The sequence below is a fragment of the Dermochelys coriacea genome, chromosome 2 (genome assembly GCF_009764565.3).
Source record: "Dermochelys coriacea isolate rDerCor1 chromosome 2, rDerCor1.pri.v4, whole genome shotgun sequence".
Taxonomy (NCBI): domain Eukaryota; kingdom Metazoa; phylum Chordata; order Testudines; family Dermochelyidae; genus Dermochelys; species Dermochelys coriacea.
Window position 1 is genome coordinate 183,538,501 of NC_050069.1, and position 19,659 is coordinate 183,558,159.

The 19,659-nt window shown below is 43.3% G+C and overlaps 1 protein-coding gene across 8 annotated transcripts in view; it reads left to right on the forward strand.

The window, feature by feature from the left end:
* PDE1C (phosphodiesterase 1C) overlaps positions 1-18,840 on the forward strand; it is a 541,496-nt gene extending 522,656 nt beyond the window's left edge. For 4 of the 8 annotated variants that reach the window (XM_043508793.1, XM_043508795.1, XM_043508792.1 and 1 more), the window contains one exon: positions 18,643-18,838. In XM_043508793.1, the coding sequence (XP_043364728.1) occupies positions 18,643-18,812 (170 nt within the window). In that variant the 3' untranslated portion in view covers positions 18,813-18,838. Of the gene's footprint in view, positions 1-651; positions 736-1,931; positions 2,213-18,642 lie in introns of those variants that run through there. The other 4 variants (XM_043508789.1, XM_043508791.1, XM_043508797.1 and 1 more) reach the window with 4 other exon arrangements.
* The last annotated feature ends 819 nt before the right edge of the window (positions 18,841-19,659 follow it).

The following is a 19,659-nucleotide window of genomic DNA, read 5'->3' on the forward strand; positions in this document are numbered from 1 at the left end:
GGAAAGTCATTAAAGAATTAGTGACTACATTCATTTTTTGAGGCCTACCTGGGGTGGAAATGGAGGTATTCAAGGTACAATACAGCTCTGCATATGGACATCAATACGCAATAGTACATTATAGTCACTGTGTGACTGACATCTTCATGCTGGCCGTGGCATGACATAATTTCACCTGTTAAAATAGCAGCACAGTCAGCAGACTTTTCTTCGAGGTACAACCCAATGTAAGCTGTACCGATCACTGTAACTCAGTAAAACGATGGAGAGATACTTGAAAATGTTAATTTTCTCAGATGAAGCAGCATACACTTTGAAGCCTCATGCACAACTGTGACCTCTAACAGATATGGACCATCACTGAAAGTAAAACATAAGAAACTGGTCACATCACTCCTCTGAAGACCTTTGTCATGTATGTTGCCTGAAGTGATTCCTAAATAGAAGGTACAGTACAGTAAACACCATACAATCATTGTCTTAATGTATTGAATGCCTCATTATTGGCTGAAGTAGTTAATACGTATTGTAGCATTAGCTGTAGATTTTGCCTGCTCCCATTTCTTTAACACCCGTGCCCAGGTTGCTATATTTTTAAAAAAATGTGTGTACATTTGTATTGACATTGTTATATGTATGCTCTTGTTTCAGATGACTTTGGATAGGACTGCCTTGAAGATTACTATCATAATAAAAACCTACTAGCCCCGATATTTGGAGACTTTTTTTGGAAAGGCATGTAATTTATTTATTTTTTTTTTAAAAAAAGGGTGGTTAATGTATAAGTTAAACTTTTATGGACAGCAGAGGAAATTTGTTCCTAGATTGCTTTTAATATGTTATTTGCACTGTTGCACTATTCCCCTGAAAATACTTGTTTTAACAATGTTAATGTTTTAACAAGCAATGTTTACAGACTGATTTTCAGCCATGTTGTCCATGATATTTTTGTGGCTGTAATCAGCTAGTGAGGACTTGCACATAATAGGTATTGCCTGCCTACTTGCATGTAATATTTGCTCTCTAAATGTAGATAATTAAAGTAGTTAAAAAGAGGAGGGAGCACAGTGCAGAGAATCAGGCTCTGGAGAGCGTTACACAAGATATAAATTCTGTTCCCTTCTCTGCTATCAATTCTCTGGGTGACTTCAGGCAAGTCACTTCACCGCTCTGTGCCTCAGTTTCCCCCTCCGTACAATGGGGGATAATGCTTACTCAAAGACAATCGGAGATAATAATGCTTACTCAAGGTTAATTGCTTTGAGAGCTATGAAAAGAGCTATATTAAACAGAAGTGGTAGAATTCAAATACATAAATACTTCAGGGAATATGTTAGTATACTTCTAGTATAGCACATACTGCTGTATTTGTGTGTTATACTCAGGGGTGAAAATAAAATTGAAAACTTACCAGTACGGGGGCCAGCTCCAGCCCCCCCAGAAAGGGCAGGGCCTCTGGCAGAAGGGGTGGGGCTGGAGGTCAGCATCCCCAGCCAGCCCCTTCCACTCTGCCTGGCCCATGCCGCCCGGAGCTTCACCGGCGATTTAAAGGGCCCAGGGCTCCAGCTGTAGCAGCCAGAGCTTTGGACCCTTTTAAATTGCTAGCCCTGGGGCAGCTGCTCCTTTTGCCCCCCCCCCACCGTCAGCAGCCTGAGGGGGGCAAGGTCCTTAAAGTAAGGCGGTAGGGGCCAGTACCAGCAGCCACTTTTTACCGGTATGCCGTACCGGCTCGTACTGTCTTATTTTCACCCCTGCTTATATTGTTGATACATAAAGTTAGTATACATAGCAGCAAAAATGTGCGTATTGCAGCAGCTGTCCATCCCCCTGTGCACCACTGCCCCGCCCGCAGTGCTAATGGAGCAGATTTTCAGGCTGTTACTCTGAGTGTACTGACTAATTAACATTTCCATTGTTTTCACTATTGTTAGGTCACTGACTTGAACAGCAGCAATTGTGAACATCCCCCTTTAGGAGTGAGGGCAGCGATGGCTCTATCTATGTATCTTGCAGCAGGAGAACACGTCAGACTGTCTTACTGTAGTTTAGCTGATCCATACAATGTGAACCTGGTGCCTATTCAGTCTTTGCTCTGTCACATTGTGTACTGATAATCTCATAATGGATTGTACAAAGAAGCCTTCTGAGCGGCACTTAAATAAATAACTGCCTGTGTTTTCTCTCTCTTTATTAAAGCTTTCCCATATCAGGGTATGTTTTGGCATTGACTTAATAGATTTTCTGAATGTGCATGTATAATAATGTACCATTGTAGTTGTACACGCCATTGTGGAGTTCGCATCGAAATGTTTATAGTTTGGTATAGGGCATGAATCAGTTATTCATACCCACAAACTTGTGATGTATTGGTGGGAAAAGTTAAGTGTAATATTTATGTAGCCCTGTGAGGCATATAGCTTTGTAACAATTCTGATTTGCTATTTATGTACTGCACCATTAAGTTTCAAGGCATCTGCTCTTTGTTGGAGGCAGCTGTGCTCTATTAAGAAGCAGGAGGGGACACCCCTATTTTCACATACATAGTGTTCTCTACTGGAGAACTTTAGTTTTGTTGTTTGTTCTATTTAACCAGGAGAACGCCTCACTTTATCTGAGCTTTGTCATTGTACAAAAGCAAGAAAGAACAAATGTAAAGTCTCCATGAGAGAGCACAGTATATGTATCTCCTCAGTGGCAGGATGCATGTGAATTAAATTTGAAGTGTGTGGTTGTCAGTAGTGCTCAGAGCTGACCTATTTCTGTTCCCTGTGAAGTCAAAGACAAATCTTTCATTGACTTCAGTAGGAGTAGAGTGTCACGAATGCTGAATGCTTTTCAAAATCCCACACACCATGTCAGCTGTTTTCAGCAAAGAGAAGACTCAGAAATTTAAAGGTGGTAGTTCTCAGAAACTAAAACCTTAAATTACAAAGCTATGTATACAGGAGCACCTCTCACTTGGAAGGATGCCAAAGTTCCTTACAGATTCTATTCTCAGCGCTCTGCAGGTGTACAGCACACTGTATGCAAATCTATACTAATAAAGTTATGGGTGAATTTTGAACAGTCTGGATAGTCAGTCCAGATAAACACTCTGGATTACTAGCCAAAACTTATCGGATCTATCTGACCCACCTTGGGTCTTACAAAAATGGCCTCTTGCTAGATTTCCCATATTTCTTGCTTCCAGCCACGCTGTTTTTATGCTACTTCCAGTCTCACTTGTGGAATGATTACAGTTATGCCTTTGGTCTGAGCCAGAACCAGAAATGCAGAGGTGAGTGAAAATGAAAAATAACTTAAAAAATAAAGAAGTTAACTGGATCCTTTGAACCTTTGAAATTTTAGGCAAAGGTTGTCCAGCAACAAAAGAGACACCAAAATAAAAAAAGGTGGCTTTATTATTATTCCTTATTAAGTGCCAGCAACCTACTCTGGGCTGGATCAGATCCAGCATGAAGACAGTCTGTTCTGAAGACCGTACCATCTAAAAGACAAAATAGAGAGGACAAGATACGCTCTTTGCCAGCTTATATAGAAAAGTTTCTATTCACCTGAAGAAATTCACACAGACTCCATTAGACATTACATACAGTCTATTGAAAAACAATGGAAGCTTTAGTTAGTCGTGTCTTTTCCTAAGCATCTGTCATGGGGTCACTCACCTCACTGGCACCCTGCTGCTGGAGCGTTTGGGGAATTAGCTCAGTCCCAGTAGGCCTGCCCTCAGATGGTGGTGGCTCTCCTGACCTCATCTCCACCTACAGACCCATTAAGGCTCCTTTCTCTCAGCATCTGCTTCGGGGTACAGCCCTCCAGCCATGCCACCGTCCAGTTTCTCCCCCTTCCAGGACACTCCTCCAATGAGAGTCCAGCCACCCCTCACAGCGGCTTAGCAGTCCACAGCAGGGCCACACTGTCAGCGGTCAGTGGGGGGGGGCAGGGGGAGGGAAGGTCCACCCACTACTCCCAGCCCAGGAACCCTGCAAACAGAAGCTTCCTGCCGCCTCTTCCAGCTGACTGTCTCTATTCCCTGAGCCACTTCCCTGCAGCCTCAGTTCCTTCTGCTCCTGCCTCCAGCGCCTTTGTCCTCTTCCCAGGGCCTCAAGCCTGTAAGTTCTGGCAGCCTGTCAGGAGCTCTCCCTAGCTCCCCCAGTCCCTGCTAGCACCTGCCCTTCCCCAGGTGTTGATCTCTCTGTAGCCCTCTTGGAAGCCAGTCTTCTTCCTTGGGCTCCCTGCAGCAAACCATCTTGCTCTGGCCTGCAGCTTCCTTTTAAAGGGGCCGGATGGGCCCTGATTGGCTGGTCCAGCTGCCACCCTAATTGTCTGTTTCCCCTGCAGCCACTCCTTTGGCTGCCTGCCGCCCAGCCTCCCTAGGCTGGTTTTAACCTTTTTGGGGCCAGTGTGGGGCAAGCGCCCTGTCACAGCATCTGTGTGCACACATCTGTTCTATGCACAGAGAATGATATTGTTCATGCCCTAGGGAGCTTACAATTTAAATAGACAGGCAGCACAAGTCCACTGGTAGACCTCAAAGGTTGTATTTTCACTTCTATTGATGTGACTTAGTTTGTGAGCTTCCCAGGAGAGGTCAACAATATCTAACCCTGCATATAGTGCTGTATATAGCAGCAACATAATAATGGTAATAATTAGGCGTCTATTATTTGAGTACAACATCCCTTCATCAAAGGGACATTTCTTCTGCTTCATGGCTAGATCTATAGGCTGTTTTGTGAAGCACACTGGGTACTGAACAGTCATTTTAAGGTTGACTCTTTCCCCCTCCTCCCTACAATCCTTCCCAAACATACTTTCACATATTTCACATCTTCTTCAGGACTGTAGATTTTAAAAAGATCTTTGTTAGGATAGAGGGAAAACCTTGGCAGAAGAAAAATCATTGTTAATTGACTCTGATGAATTCATGTTGCTATAGAGATGGAGAAAACTCCATTAAGCATTTGATGTATTACAGAACTCACCTTCAGGGTAAAGGTAGGAGCGCAGGTTGGTGATTATTCTATGTAACTTTCTAGTAGGAAGAATGACTTGTCAATGTTATTTTTTCCCCTCAGTTTTCCTGTACCGAAGAGGAAATGAAGTTTTATGGTTTGGGGTTTTTTGATTTTGTAGCTTAGCTATAACTTTTGATGCTCAGGCCCAGATTTTTAAAAGTATTTAGGCTTAGGTCTTTTCAAAAAGAAATGTACGTTCCTAGATCAGTTGAGCATTGCATCCACTAAATAATTGTTAAAATCTGGGCCTTTGTCCCATAGATTGTAAGAACCTTAGAAATGGATGGCAAGATAGATAGACACACAAGGGAAAGAGATACGATTAATAAATTACCAGTTGTATTTCTTCGGTTCATTGCTGTTATACATTTTCAGAGGCTTGGAAACAAAACATATTTTCCAACCAGTTTTGCCAATTTCCACTTTACAAATAGTGGGCCAAATTGTGGCTACTTCTCTAAGAAGAGGAGAAGACTCAAGGACCATTGCCTGGAAGCTGCTCTGTTCAGCTGACAGCCAAAACCTCTCTGTTGAATGCAGAAAGACTTTAATAGCAGCTAGTAGCGCCCAGCACCTCAAATTGTGTGTTTTGGGATATGGCCAGGGTGCGCACACTCTGTGTGGGGACATGTTGGTCCTAGGCATGTGTGATATCCATCCTCGTGGCTGATGCACCAGTGGTTGAACTGGTGACCTCCAGAGCTGAAAGCCTCTGTCACCACAGCAAAAAGAAAAGGAGTACTTGTGGCACCTTAGAGACTAACAAATTTATTTGAGCATAAGCTCACCACAGCATGAGCTAAAGAGCCAAGCTCTCAAACTGATAGCACATGACTGAGCATAGAGAGCAATGTAACACATTAGCCAGTGAGCTGTATACAGGAATCTCATACCTAGCAACTGAGGCCCACAACAGTTTGAATCCTGGATGAACTGGTGACCCCAGAGCAGCGAAGTCCTCATGCTCTTTTGGGAAGTGCTGTTTTTCTCTTTCCCTCACGTGAGTTTTTCTACTGAAGGGTTTTATACAAACACATAGATGTTTTTAAAACTACTTGGAGACTAATTCCTCTCCCCTCCCCCAGCATGGAACATTTCTTGAGCGTTTCAATATTCTTAATGAATGAACAATCTTGATTCTCCTCTTCCACTGTCCTTGAGGTGCTGTTCTAATTACTGCGTGAGACCCATTCAGTGGCAAAGGAAGAGAAAGTAAGAGAAAAGCTGCTGAACACTCTCACTTCATTTAACAGCTAAATACCACCTTAGAAAATGATGGCATCTGTAACTTTTCCAAGTAGTCATCCATGAAAATGAACTAATGAAGGCTTATCCTTATGGAACATAGTCTGTGTTTAGTTCATTTTATGTACCTTTGAAATTATGTAACCTTATACTGCTCACAGAAGGTGAGATTCTTGCATCCTTCCTAAAGCCCAGTTACTAGAGCTCTGTTTGCCTATTCTGCATAGCAGTTGAAGATGAAAGTTATCACTTAAACATGGGGGCTGGCTGAAGTGCTTCTCCTCCATTGCGGGATTCCTGGATGCTGGAAGTGTATGTGCCACGGATGGTTCGTTCAGGGATGGCATCGCCAGGGAGAAATGTTCCCACTGCACTGGCCCCTCTGAAAGGCACTGCATGTATGATGTATCCTACTGTGTGCTGATTATCTGTAAAATACTTCTGTCAAGAATGAAATCCAGCTCTGCAGCTGTGGTGCACAGGCTATTTCAGTCCAAAGGCCTCCTGTGACACCAGTGTACCCCATCACAAGGTAAGGAGTCATGCAGCTTCAGATTCTCACTCCTTCTCCAGCCCATGAGCCTCCTTTCCACTGTTGTATATGATGCTATCCTGGAGCTGGACATCTTGTAACTCCAGTCTCACCCTGTCCCCAGAGGGGAACCACACTAGTTCCACTGCCAGGGAACCTCCATGTCAGCGGAAATGTTGGGCTGTGTTTGCCTCATTATAAATAACAACAATAAAAAGAGAAAATGCATTAGAATGGAAGTGTGATAACCCAGTGCCCATCCATGTACTTTCCAAAGCTGAACTGTAGGGAGGATTCTGCTGTGCAAGGCTGCATGTCTCACAAAAGAGGGGTATTTTTTGTTTGTTTGTTTTTTACACTAAATATATTAAGAGTCTGATTTTCAGGGATTCTGAACCCACTAATTTCAATTTCAGATTTTTCAGCATCTCTGAAATCAGGTCTTTAAGATCCTGCTGTTTTTCTGTGAAAATCCAAACTGCTGTTACAACAGAACTTCCTGTCGTAAACGTGCGCTATTGAGTCAGCTGCTGCAGCAGTGGCTTTACATTCATTTAATCTTTTAAAATGAATACAACCTTTCAACACCCAGCTGATCAGTTACATTTGCTCCAAGTCATTTTAACAGTCCCACTGGAAGCTAAGACTTTTTTCTTTATGGGACTGGATTACTCTGTAACATTAACAGCTCATTTTCAAACATTTTCAGGAGCTTTTGTGGTTATAATATTTAGTATTTTGAAGTATTACAAGTGACTACATCTAACTTTAGTACCATGCTGTTAGTAACAGCATCCTTTTCTTTGAAGCAGGTCAGATCCTAAGCTGGTGTAAATCAGTGTAGTTTCATGGAAGTCAATGGAGCTATGCATATTTACGCCATCAAGATGTACAACAATTCACCTTGGTATCAGTATTGCATTTCTAGATTTCAAGCTGAGATGCAGAATGTCCATGATCAATTATCTAGCAGTGAATGCTTTAATGAAACTGTTGTATTCTGTTCTTATATCCAACCCATCAACACTGGATCTGAGCACCTGATGTTGACTATATTATTTTCTATAGGGACTCATTTCCCATGTCTATTGTGCTATTTTAAATCATCACTTTCATGTCACACAATTACCATCAATGCACAATATTTTTGTCTTGTTGAACGCCAATAAGAGTTACACACATGTACCGAGGAGAGAATCTAATCCTGCCTACTTGATCCTTGATCACGTCAGGGCTTACAAAACATTCACTGTCAAAACCACACTTTGTCAAATGGGCATGCAAAGTACTTAGAAATGTCTTCACTTTTATTTAGATGACACACAGGTGGGTAAAGCTCAACCAGGCAGGAGTGAAGTCATATTTGTGGAAAAGGAGAAGTGTTCTGAAGAGCTTGTTGCCAGTTTCTGCATAACTGTTTAGTTAAGGAGTAAAAAATGCCATTAGAGCTTGTGGAGGGAAACCTTACCTGCTCTTTGTACTTGCAGGCCTATGTTAGTAAAAGGATCAAGAGACATGATTGCCCTCTCTGCCTTAGCTGGAGACTCTCCCTGTTTTGCTCACCATGGTCATCCATTTATGCCTTATCCAGATAAAGCCAGCTTCTAATTAGGTGTGCTTCTAATTAGGCCTCCTTTGAAGCTGATGCAAAGGCTCCAATGTGGAATGCAGCTTCTGGCTTGTTCTTTATAATAGGAGTTGGCTGGCTTACACGCTTCCTTCTGCCATCTACACTGGCTACCAGTACACCATGCAATACAGTTTAAGGGCCCCCTCATGCATGGTGGAAAGAGCCCTCAATTCAGTGGGACATGAAAGTGCTCAGTACATCACAGGATCAGGCGTTATTGTATAGATCCCTTTATAAATTAGGCCCTATGTACTTGAATAAATGCCTCTTGTTGTGTGTCCTTGCTTGTCACTTACTAACTGGTGTCAGAGCTGGTTTGCTCTAAGGGTCTGATGCAATGGCCATTGAATTCAATGGGAAGACTCCCACTATCTTTAAGGGGCTTTGGATTTGGCCCTAAGTTCCCTGATTCAATATGAAGCAGGCTAGGAGGAGAAGTCTTTCCTAGTCAAGAGTTTTTAATTGTGGAAATCGCTTCAAGAGGCTCACCAGCGGATTCTTTCACTGGCCATCTTTAGGAAATTGGACAATTCTTGTTTATTTCAGTAGTCCATGTTTTGACAACTTTTTGCCCCTGACATGATTTGTATCTGTTGACCTTTTACATTCTATTTAGAGTTGATTTCTCTGAGAACAGGGAGGTTTGCTTGATGGCTATTGGTTTTATTCTTGTGTCAGATTTTTTTTTTAACTCTGTATTAATTTTGGCTGGTTCATTCTGTACTGCTTTATTTATATCATGCATCTCAATAGACAGCCTACAAGGGGTTACATAAAATAAGTGTGTGAATCATGCCCTTATCCTAGTTTGAATCTCCAGTTCACATGGTAATATGCTAATGTGGCAAGATGACATATCACAGAGGAAGTAAACCTTCTTGGTTCATGGCAAGTCAGATTTCCCTGTCCCCTGTACCTCCTCCATGCTTCATCCATGTTATGCATTACTCTGAATATCCAATTTTAAAATATAGGCACTCTTGTCACTTCCATAAAATTTCAGCAAAGGTTTTACCATGTAGCATTCTGGAAAATATGCAGATTTATACATTGGCTTTGATAGGAATTTTTCCAAAGTGAAATCTTCTAGCTGGGTAAGGAGGTGATCCTGCAAGAGGCACGTCACTGAGAGTAATGGGTGCTCTGCACTTCTCAGGCCTGGGCCCAAAGTCTGCACTGTGGCAGTAATAGACTCTCCTAAGTTTTGTTGATTCACTGATGAAAGAAATAACTATGGCAAACACCAGACTCAAGGTTTGTACATCACCCCTCCTGTAGCTCTCATGTTTAGCACAGGGTTAGATATGATTGATACTCATAAGGAGTGGTTTGTATAAGTATCCTGTGATCTCCCCACTCTAACTTCTGCTAGAGTTTGTGGCTCAGTCTATTCCTCTTTACTAGGCCCTGGTCTACACTAGGAGTTGAGGTCGAATTTAACAGTGTTAAATCGATGTAACCCTGCACCCGTCCACATGATGAAGCCCTTTTTTTTGACTTAAAGGGCTCTTAAAATCGATTTCCTTACTCCACCCTGACAAGGGAATTAGCGCTGAAATTGGTTTTGCTGAGTCGAATTTGGGGTACTGTGGACGCAATTAGATGGTATTGGCCTCCGGGAGCTATCCCAGAGTGTTCCATTGTGACTGCTCTGGACAGCACTCTTAACTCAGATGCACTGACCAGGTAGACAGGAAAAGGCCCGCGAACTTTTGAATTTCAATTTCCTGTTTGGCCAGTGTGGCAAGCTGCAGGTGACCATGCAGAGCTCATCAGCAGAGGTGACCATGATGAAGTCCCAGAATCGCAAAGGAGCTCCAGCATGGACCGAACGGGAGGTATGGGATCTGATCGCTGTATGGGGAGAAGAATCCGTGCTATCAGAACTCCGTTCCAGTTTTCGAAATGCCAAAACATTTGTCAAAATCTCCCACGGCATGAAGGACAGAGGCCATAACAGGGACCCGAAGCAGTGCCGTGTGAAACTTAAGGAACTGAAGCCTACCAGAAAACCAGAGAGGCGAACGGCCGCTCCAGGTCAGAGCCCCAAACATGCCGCTTCTGTGATGAGCTGCATGCCATTTTAGGGGGTTCAGCCACCACTACCCCAGCCATGTTGTTTGACTCCTTCAATGGAGATGGAGGCAACATGGAAGCAGGTTTTGGGGATGAGGAAGACGATGAGGAGGAGGTTGTAGATAGCTCACAGCAAACAAGCAGAGAAACCAGTTTTCCTGACAGCCAGGAACTGTTTCTCACCCTGGACCTGGAGCCAGTACCCCCCAAACACCAAGGCTGCCTCCTAGACCCACCAGGTGGAGAAGGGACCTCTGGTGAGTGTACCTTTTAAAATACTATACAAGGTTTAAAAGCCAGCATGTTTAATGATTAATTTGCCCTGGAATTCATGGCTCTCTTGGATATACTCCCAAAGCCTTTGCAAAAAGTTTCTGGGGAGGGCAGCCTTATTCCATCCACCTGGTGGGACACTTTACCACTCCAGGCCAGTAGCACGTACTTGGGAATCATTGTGGAACAAAGCATTGCAGTGTATGTTTGCTGGTGTTCAAACAACATCCGTTCTTTATCTTTCTGTATTATCCTCAGGAGAGTGATATCATTCATGGTCACCTGGTTGAAATAGGGTGCTTTTCTTAAGGGGACATTCAGAGGTGCCCGTTCCTGCTGGGCTGTTTGCCTATGGATGAACAGAAATGTTCCCCACTGTTAGCCACGCAGTGTGGGGAGGCAAAATGCAACCTTGGAATGAAAGCACATGTGCTATGTATGTAACCGCAAGGTTTACCGTGAAAGAGTGTACCCATTGTTCTATAAAATGTGTCTTTTCAAATACCACTGTCCCTTTTTTTTTCTCCACCAGCTGCATGTGTTTCAAGGATCACAGGATCTTCTCCTTCCCAGAGGCTAGCGAAGATTAGAAGGCGAAAAAAACACACTCACGATGAAATGTTTTCTGAGCTCATGCTGTCCTCCCACACTGACAGAGCATAGACGAATGCATGGAGGCAGACAATGTCAGAGTGCAGGAAAGCACAAAACGACTGGGAGGAGGGGTGGCGGGCTGAAAAGAGTAAGTGGCGGGCTGAAGAGAGGGCTGAAGCTGAAAGGTGGTGGCAGTGTGATGAGAGGAGGCAGGATTCAATGATGAAGCTGCTGGAGGATAAAACTAATATGCTCCAGCGTATGGTTGAGCTGCTAGGAAAGGCAGCAGGAGCACAGACCGCCGCTACAGCCCCTGTGTAACCAACCGCCCTCCTCCCCAAGTTCCATAGCCTCCTCACCCAGATGCCCAAGAACGCGGTGGGGGGGGCCTCCGGCCACCCAGCCACTCCACCCCAGAGGATTGCCCAAGTAACAGAAGGCTGGCATTCAATAAGTTTTAAACTTTTAAGTGCTGTGTGGCCTTGTCCTTCCCTCCTCCACTACCCCTCCTGGGCTACCTTGATTATTATCCCCCTATTTGTGTGATGAATTAATAAAGAATGCATGAATGTGAAGCAACAATGACTTTATTGCCTCTGCAAGCAGTGATCGAAGGGAGGTGGGGAGGGTGGTTAGCTTACAGGGAAGTAGAGTTAACCAAGGGACGGCAGGTTTCATCAAGGAGAAACAAAGAGAACTTTCACACCGTAGCCTGGCCAGTCATGAAACTGGTTTTCAAAGCTTCTCTGATGTGCACCGCACCCTCCTGTGCTCTTCTAACCGCCCTGGTGTCTGGCTGTGCGTAACCAGCAGCCAGGCGATTTGCCTCAACCTCCGACCCCGCCATAAATCTCTCCCCTTTACTCTCACAGATATTGTGGAGCGCATAGCAAGCAGTAATAACAGTGGGAATATTGGTTTCGCTGAGGTCTAACCGAGTCAGTAAACTGCACCAGCGCGCTTCTACCACATTCTACCACCATTCTGCCCTTGCTCAGCCTGTAGTTGAACAGCTCAGCTCCTGACTACTCTCCAGGCTGCCTATGTATGGCTTCATGAGCCATGGCATTAAGGGGTAGGCTGGGTCCCCAAGGATAACTATAGGCATTTCAACATTCCCAACGGTTATTTTCTGGTCTGGGAAGAAAGTTCCTTCCTGCAGCTTTTGAAACAGACCAGAGTTCCTGAAGATGCGAGCATCATGTACCTTTCCCAGCCATCCCACGTTGATGTTGATGAAACGCCCCTTGTGATCCACCAGTGCTTGCAGCACTATTGAAAAGTATCCCTTGCGGTTTATGTACTCGCCGGCTTGGTGCTCCGGTGCCAAGATAGGGATATGGGTTCCGTCTATGGCCCTACCACATTTAGGGAATCCATTGCAGCAAAGCCATCCACTATGACCTGCACATTTCCCAGGGTCACTACCCTTGATATCAGCAGATCTTTGATTGCGTTGGCTACTTGCATCACAGCAGCCCTCACAGTAGATTTGCCCACTCAAAATGGATTCCCAACTGATCGGTAGTTCTCTGGCAAGTTTCCACAGGGCTATTGCCACTCGCTTCTCAACTGTGAGAGCTGCTCTCATCTTGGTATTCTTGTGCCTCAGGGCAGGGGAAAGCAAGTCACAAAGTTCCATGAAAGTGCCCTTACGCATGCGAAAGTTTCGCAGCCACTGGGAATCGTCCCAGACCTGCAACACTAAGCGGTCCCACCAATCTGTGCTTGTTTCCCGAGCCCAGAATCGGCGTTCCACCCATTAGCACCATGATGCCCACATTGCCAGGGCACGTGCTTTGAGAGAAGTCTGTGTCCATGTCCTGCTCACTCTCGTCACCGTGCTGACATCGCCTACTCGCCCGGTTTCGCTTTGCCAGGTTCTGGTACTGCATATACTGCTGGATAATGCATGTGGTGTTTAATGTGCTCCTAATTGCCAAAGTGATCTGAGCAGGCTCCATGCTTGCCGTGGTATGGCGTCTGCACAGAAAAAAGGCGCGGAACGATTGTCTGCTGTTGCCCTGACGGAGAGAGGGGCGACTGACGACATGGCTTACAGGGAATTAAAATCAACAAAGGGGGTGGCTTTGCGAGAAATTGAATGGCCGCCTCAAGGCTAGAACTCAAAACCTCAAGGATAGAACTCAAAACTGGGTTTAGCAGGCCATTGATTTCACAGAGGGAGTGAGGGAGGAGAAAATGAATACAAAACAAATCTGGTCTATTTCTTATTTTGAGCCACTTCATCTATCTTTATACATCTTGCTGGCAGCAGACTGTGCAGTACGACCGCTAGCCATCGTCACCTCTTGGGTGCTCGGCAGAAGACGGTGCAGTATGACTACTGGCCATCATCTTCTCCTGGCTGCAGATTAAAAGACAGTGCACTGCCGGTAGGACTCATTCGCCATGAGACGAAACAAGGGAAATGACCTGGTTGAGTCACTCCCATGTTTGCCCAGGAGCCAGGTTAAAAGAGCACCCAGGACTACGTTGACGATGGCTACCAGTCATACTGCACTGTCTGCTGCCAAAAGACAATAAACTGCTGCTGTGTAGCAATGCAGTACCACGTCCGCCAGCACCCAGGAGACATACAGTGACGGTTAGCTGAGCGGGCTCCATGCTTGACGTGGCATGGCATGTGCACAGGTAACTCAAGAAAAAAGGCGCAAAATGCTTGTCTGCCCTTGCTTTTACGGAGGGAGGGAGGGAACGGGGGCCTGACGATATGTACCCAGAACCACCCGCGACAATGTTTTAGCCCAATCAGCACTGTGATTTCTACCCAGAATTCAAATGGGTGGTGGAGACTGCGGGAACTGTGGGATAGCTACCCACAGTGCAAAGCTCCGGAAGTCGATGGTTGCCTCGGTACTGTGGACACAGTCCGCCGACCACATGCTCTTAGAGCATTCGTGTGGGGACACACACTCGACTGCATAAAAACGCTTTCTACAAAACCAACTTCTATAAATTCGACCTAATTTCGTAGTGTAGACATACCCTCAAACTATCTGAAGTTGAGTGGGTTTGGCAGGAGGTAGCTCAGATGAACAACATTTCCCCCTTTATTTTTTCACCTGGTTTCCAACCTAAAGCTGGTTTACTATAAATTTGCCTGAGACACTGTCCAGGTATACCTAAAGTCTGTACCCCGGGTTTGCTCAAAACTCAGTCACTCTTAGGTGAACCTGGCCGAAGTTTCAGGTTTGTACCAAAAACTTAGAAGCAAGTAGATGAAAAGTTGCACAATACACTACTCATGACCGCTGGTTTGAGAACATAGATAAGCATCAGAGCTCTTAGCCCTATTCCACTGAAAACCAGGTAAAAGGCGGTGACTTATCGCAGTCCCTGACTGTGATGATGAAAACAGAACTTGCATATTAGATCTGGGCAAACTGGTCACAGCAAACAATTTGTTTGATAAATTTAGTTCCTTTTTGTTTGGAATTATCTGCAAGCGGGCCCTCACAAAGTGTTTTTTTTTCAAAATTATTCAAGAAATGGTTTGTGCCAAAACATCTCTGTTTAGAGATGGTTCACAAACTGTTTCCTGCAGCTATTGCTTTGAGTCATTGCTATTTGTGTTTGTACATGTGAGCTGTCAGCTAATGCGAGAGAGGAAGGTTGGCCTTATGGTTAAAGCAGTCAACTGAGATACTGAAGATCTATGTTTGATGCCCAGCTCTACTCATGACTTCTTGTGTGACCTTAATCTCTTTGTGCCATCCTTCATGGAGATACTAATACCTCATTTTTTTCAAACTCTTAGTCTATCTGCTTAGATAATACGCTATTCAAAGAAGAGACTGTCTCTTGTTATGTTTATGTACAGTGTTGAGCACAGTGGAACCTTGATCTCGACTTGGACTTCTGAATGCCACATTAATTCAGATAAATAATACTTTTTTCTTTATTTGCCCAAAGCACATTTTCCTTTTCCAGATGGCTGTGTGAACTCTTCCATATTCACAAGAGTATTCACAACTCTCTCTCTCTTGTGAACAAAATTTCACTCTCACGAATGTATGGAAGTGAATAAAAGGATCTTGAAGTCATAGCTTTTAATCAAATAATTTTTCATGAATAGCTTTTTTTTCCCCTTCTGTACTTTTTCAGTTTTGTTGAATATTTGTTATGAATCATTACATGACCCTAGAGCAGCAATGCAAGGTTCAAAAACACACAGTATTCTTACAGGCTCAGGGAATGACGTTCTTGTTTTTTATCTGTATCAGTAATGGGGGGAATTTATAATCAGAGTCAAGTTTTATTCACTAGGTCTCAGGATTTATTTTTATAAATATGGCCCCAGCATTGCTTTCATCTCAATAGTGCATAGATTTGACATTTTCAATTATTACAGTCATAGCCACGGGCATCAGCTGAGAACATGAGAAATCATAACACTCTCTATTTCCACTGGCTCTTGGTTAACTGCAGTAATTTTTGTTTAGTCTTCCTCACTTCCTTTGCATTTGTTTGCATGTATTGCGATGGTGCACCCCCTGCAGATGTACATTCGTATTTCAATTCTCAGCTGTGCCCATCATCCATGCCATGCAGCTGAGGGTGAGGCAATCCATTTTCAGCTCCTTGTTCCTTGGGCCATCAAGAGGCTAGTGTGACTCTCAGCATACTTTAGAGCAGACATAGGGCTGCTCTACTCTATGCTCAGTTGACTATGGCCCACACAGTGTATTCTGGCCATATCCTCTCCGCAACATGGAAGTTTTGTCAGCGGCACCTCTGCTTTCTGGACAGATGGAATACTGCTCTGCTCAGAAAAATGACTAAGTAAAATCAGAATGTAATAAATTTTGATTTCACCCTGATTCTCTGCACTATTCTTAGCTTTTTATTTAACATCATGGCTTTTTTTTTGTCATATGAAGGTTCCATGTAGCACATTTTCTCCATTCCACAGCATGGGGCTTCAAAACAGCAGCACTGGCTTTCATAAAGGCCCTTTACTGATGAATGTGCATCCCAAACCAGGAACAATGTGCCATGTAATATTGTCTTAGAGGTGCTTCCTATTTCCCCAAAAAAACTATAAGATCACATCTTACAAGCATGAAGTCTAGACAACAATAATGCTACTCATATAGCATCATTCACCTAATCACCTTTACAAACAATAATTATTTAAGCCTCTCAAAAACTCTGAGTTAAGTAGTTATAATGATCCCTGTTTTACAGATGGGGGAACTAAAGCCCAGAAAGGGTAAGTGGCTTGCTCAAGGTCACACAGCAAGTCAGTGACAAAGTTGGGAATGGAAGCCAGAGGTCGTAACTCCCAGTCTTCTCACATAGCCCTCCTCCCCGCATAGTGGGAGTCAATAATGATTAAGGAAATTGAACGAATCGTGTTCCCTTTACTCAGCTATTGAATTAGGATGAAAAACAGCCTGTCAGTATTCTGGATATACCCCATATACTTATCAGCCAACTCATCTCCTTCGGCAGTAACTCTGGTAGAAATTCCAGTTAGCAATACATTTTTCTCCATGCTGAGCAGTGGGAAATCCAACAACAGTTTGGCCGAGTCAATGCTGAGTAATGAAAATGGAATGCATATGAAGAGTGAATGCCTCTTGAAGAGCAGTAAATCACCGAGGGGACACACTGCAGACTTTAATTCTACTTCCCTGCTTGACAGTCTCCTTGAAAACAGGAAAGAATCAGAATATTTATTATTGGAGATGGGACAAAAGAAGTACTTTGTTTACTAGAACATTTTATAGTACATTTTGTTACTCCTGGGATTTATTAACATGAGAAAGCGAAGTGTGCATCATAAATTAATGTTAAGTAGTTCACAGTTGGGCATCTCTTTAGCTTCTTTGATGCTTTATGTAATAATTTCCCGTAGAATATTAATCTGATGCTACTATTTCACTGATCACTTCATTTACATTTGATAACCAAACCCAAATCACACCCATTGCTGGTTATCTCATGCTTCATTCTTGGCGTTAGGTGTGTAAAAATGGACGCAAAGCAACCCTGGATTCAAACACCCACAATTTAAAAGTTTAGAAGATTCAGAGCCAGGTATGGATCCAAGCATGAATTTCACAGCTGACCACTATCTCATTAATGAGTCAGACCAAAAATCCCAGATCCAACCATCCTTGAATTCTGGGGAAGTTTGGATCTGAATCCAAGCATAGTGCCTCAAACTCATCTTTGGTTCAGTGTGACAGAAATTACTGTATATTTAGAAAGGAGACCTGGTGCTCAGATACCTAGATAGGTAGGTAAATACAGACTTGATCTTTATGTTTAGGCCCCCTTTCACTAATCTGACAATACGTTTTCTCTTTCTTCTATACAGACAGACGTGTTGGTTGGGGTGGACTGGGAAACAACAAAATCCATGGGTTGTTCTCCACCAATCTGACAGTAGCTTTGTGAATGAGAGACTGTCATAAATATAAAGGGAAGGGCAAGCACCTTTAAATCCCTCCTGGCCACAGGAAAAACCCTTTCACCTGTAAAGGGTTAAGAAGCTAAGATAACCTCGCTGGCACCTGACCAAAATGACCAATGAGGAGACAAGATATTTTCAAAGCTGGAGGGGGGAAAACAAAGGGTCTCTCTGTCTGTGTGTGTCTTTTGCTGGGACCAGAGCAGGAATGCAGGTCAGAACTCCTGTAAAGGGTTAATAAGCAATCTAGTTAGATAGGCGTTAGATTCTATTTTGTTTAAATGGCTGATAAAATAAGTTGTGCTGAATGGAATGTATATTCCTGTTTTTGTGTCTTTTTGTAACTTAAGGTTTTGCCTAGAGGGATTCTCTATGTTTTGAATCTGATTACCCTGTAAGGTATTTACCATCCTGATTTTACAGAGGTGATTCTTTTACTTTTTCTTCAATTAAAATTCTTCTTTTAAGAATCTGATTGCTTTTTCATTGTTCTTAAGATCCAAGGGTTTGGGTCTGTGTTCACCTATGCAAATTGGTGAGGATTTTTATGAAGCCTTCCCCAGGAAAGGGGGTGTAGGGCTTGGAGGGATTTTGTGGGGAAAGACGTTTCCAAATGGCTCTTTCCCGATTATATTTGTTAGACGCTTTGTGGTGGCATCAATAAAGTCCAGGGATAAAAGGTAAAATAGTTTATACCTTGGGGAAGTTTTAACCTAAGCTGGTAAAAATAAGCTTAAGGGGTTTTTCGTGCAGGTCCCCACATCTGTACCCTAGAGTTCAGAGTGGGGAAGGAACCTTGACAGTGACAGTGTTTTTGTTTTATAACCTCTAGCCATCAAACCTCAACTGCACCATATCAAGAGACCCAGTTACTATTCAGGAACCCACTTCCCACCCTTTCACAAGACATCTGAGGAACATCTGGTGAGATACAAGCTGCTTGACCAGAGAGGCAGGATGAAAAAAATTCAACATATTTCTCAGAACTGGAATAGGAAATAGGAGAAGAAAGGAAGTTCACATTGCTCTTTGCAAGCTGATGAAGGACATTGTGTAATAATCATGGATCATTTTAATTCTGCACCAAGTGGGGAATAATCCAAGATGCAAACAAGTATATGATTTAGCCATATAATTCCATGGAAGCTTCCAGTAGAACCATTCTCAATAGCCTCACATTCAGGGCTAAAATATTGGGCTGTTACTTTAAATTTTCAAAAGTAAATCTGCATACGTAGAGTTACTATCAAATTAAGAATGGTATAGATTCTGAGATTTTAAGAGACCATTATGACCATCTAGTCTGATCTTCTGCATAACACAGGGCATATATAACTTCACTCAATAATTTCTGCATTGAACCCAATATCATGTGTGTGGTCCTGCCTAGCCTAACTTTGAACTGATCGTGTTGTGAATAAAGACACCTGACATTTATACTACAATAAGGATTGAGAATCACATAAGTGCAAGTAATGGGAGATGAACACCTCCCCCCTAATTTCACAAATGAGGGGAAAAAAGAAGGCATAACATCACATTAAAATGCATGAGGCTTATTTAGCTTTGTTCAGCTACTAATAGATGTTTCTGGCTTTTGGCCCATTGATCAATATGGAGAATGAAATCCAAATCTAGGAGGCCATACTCCTCCAAAGCATTGTATGGAGGAAGGAACCCCTAGTTTTAGAGAAGCTGGGTAGAACTAATACCTAATACAGAAGCAAAGTTGTAGGAAGAGGAGAGGGCTGCAGTCTCATCACACATATACTCAACTTCAGTCTCTCCATAAGGAGCACTAAACAGGACCATATCCATCTTTAGTGCTCTAAAAGTTGTCATTCCTGGA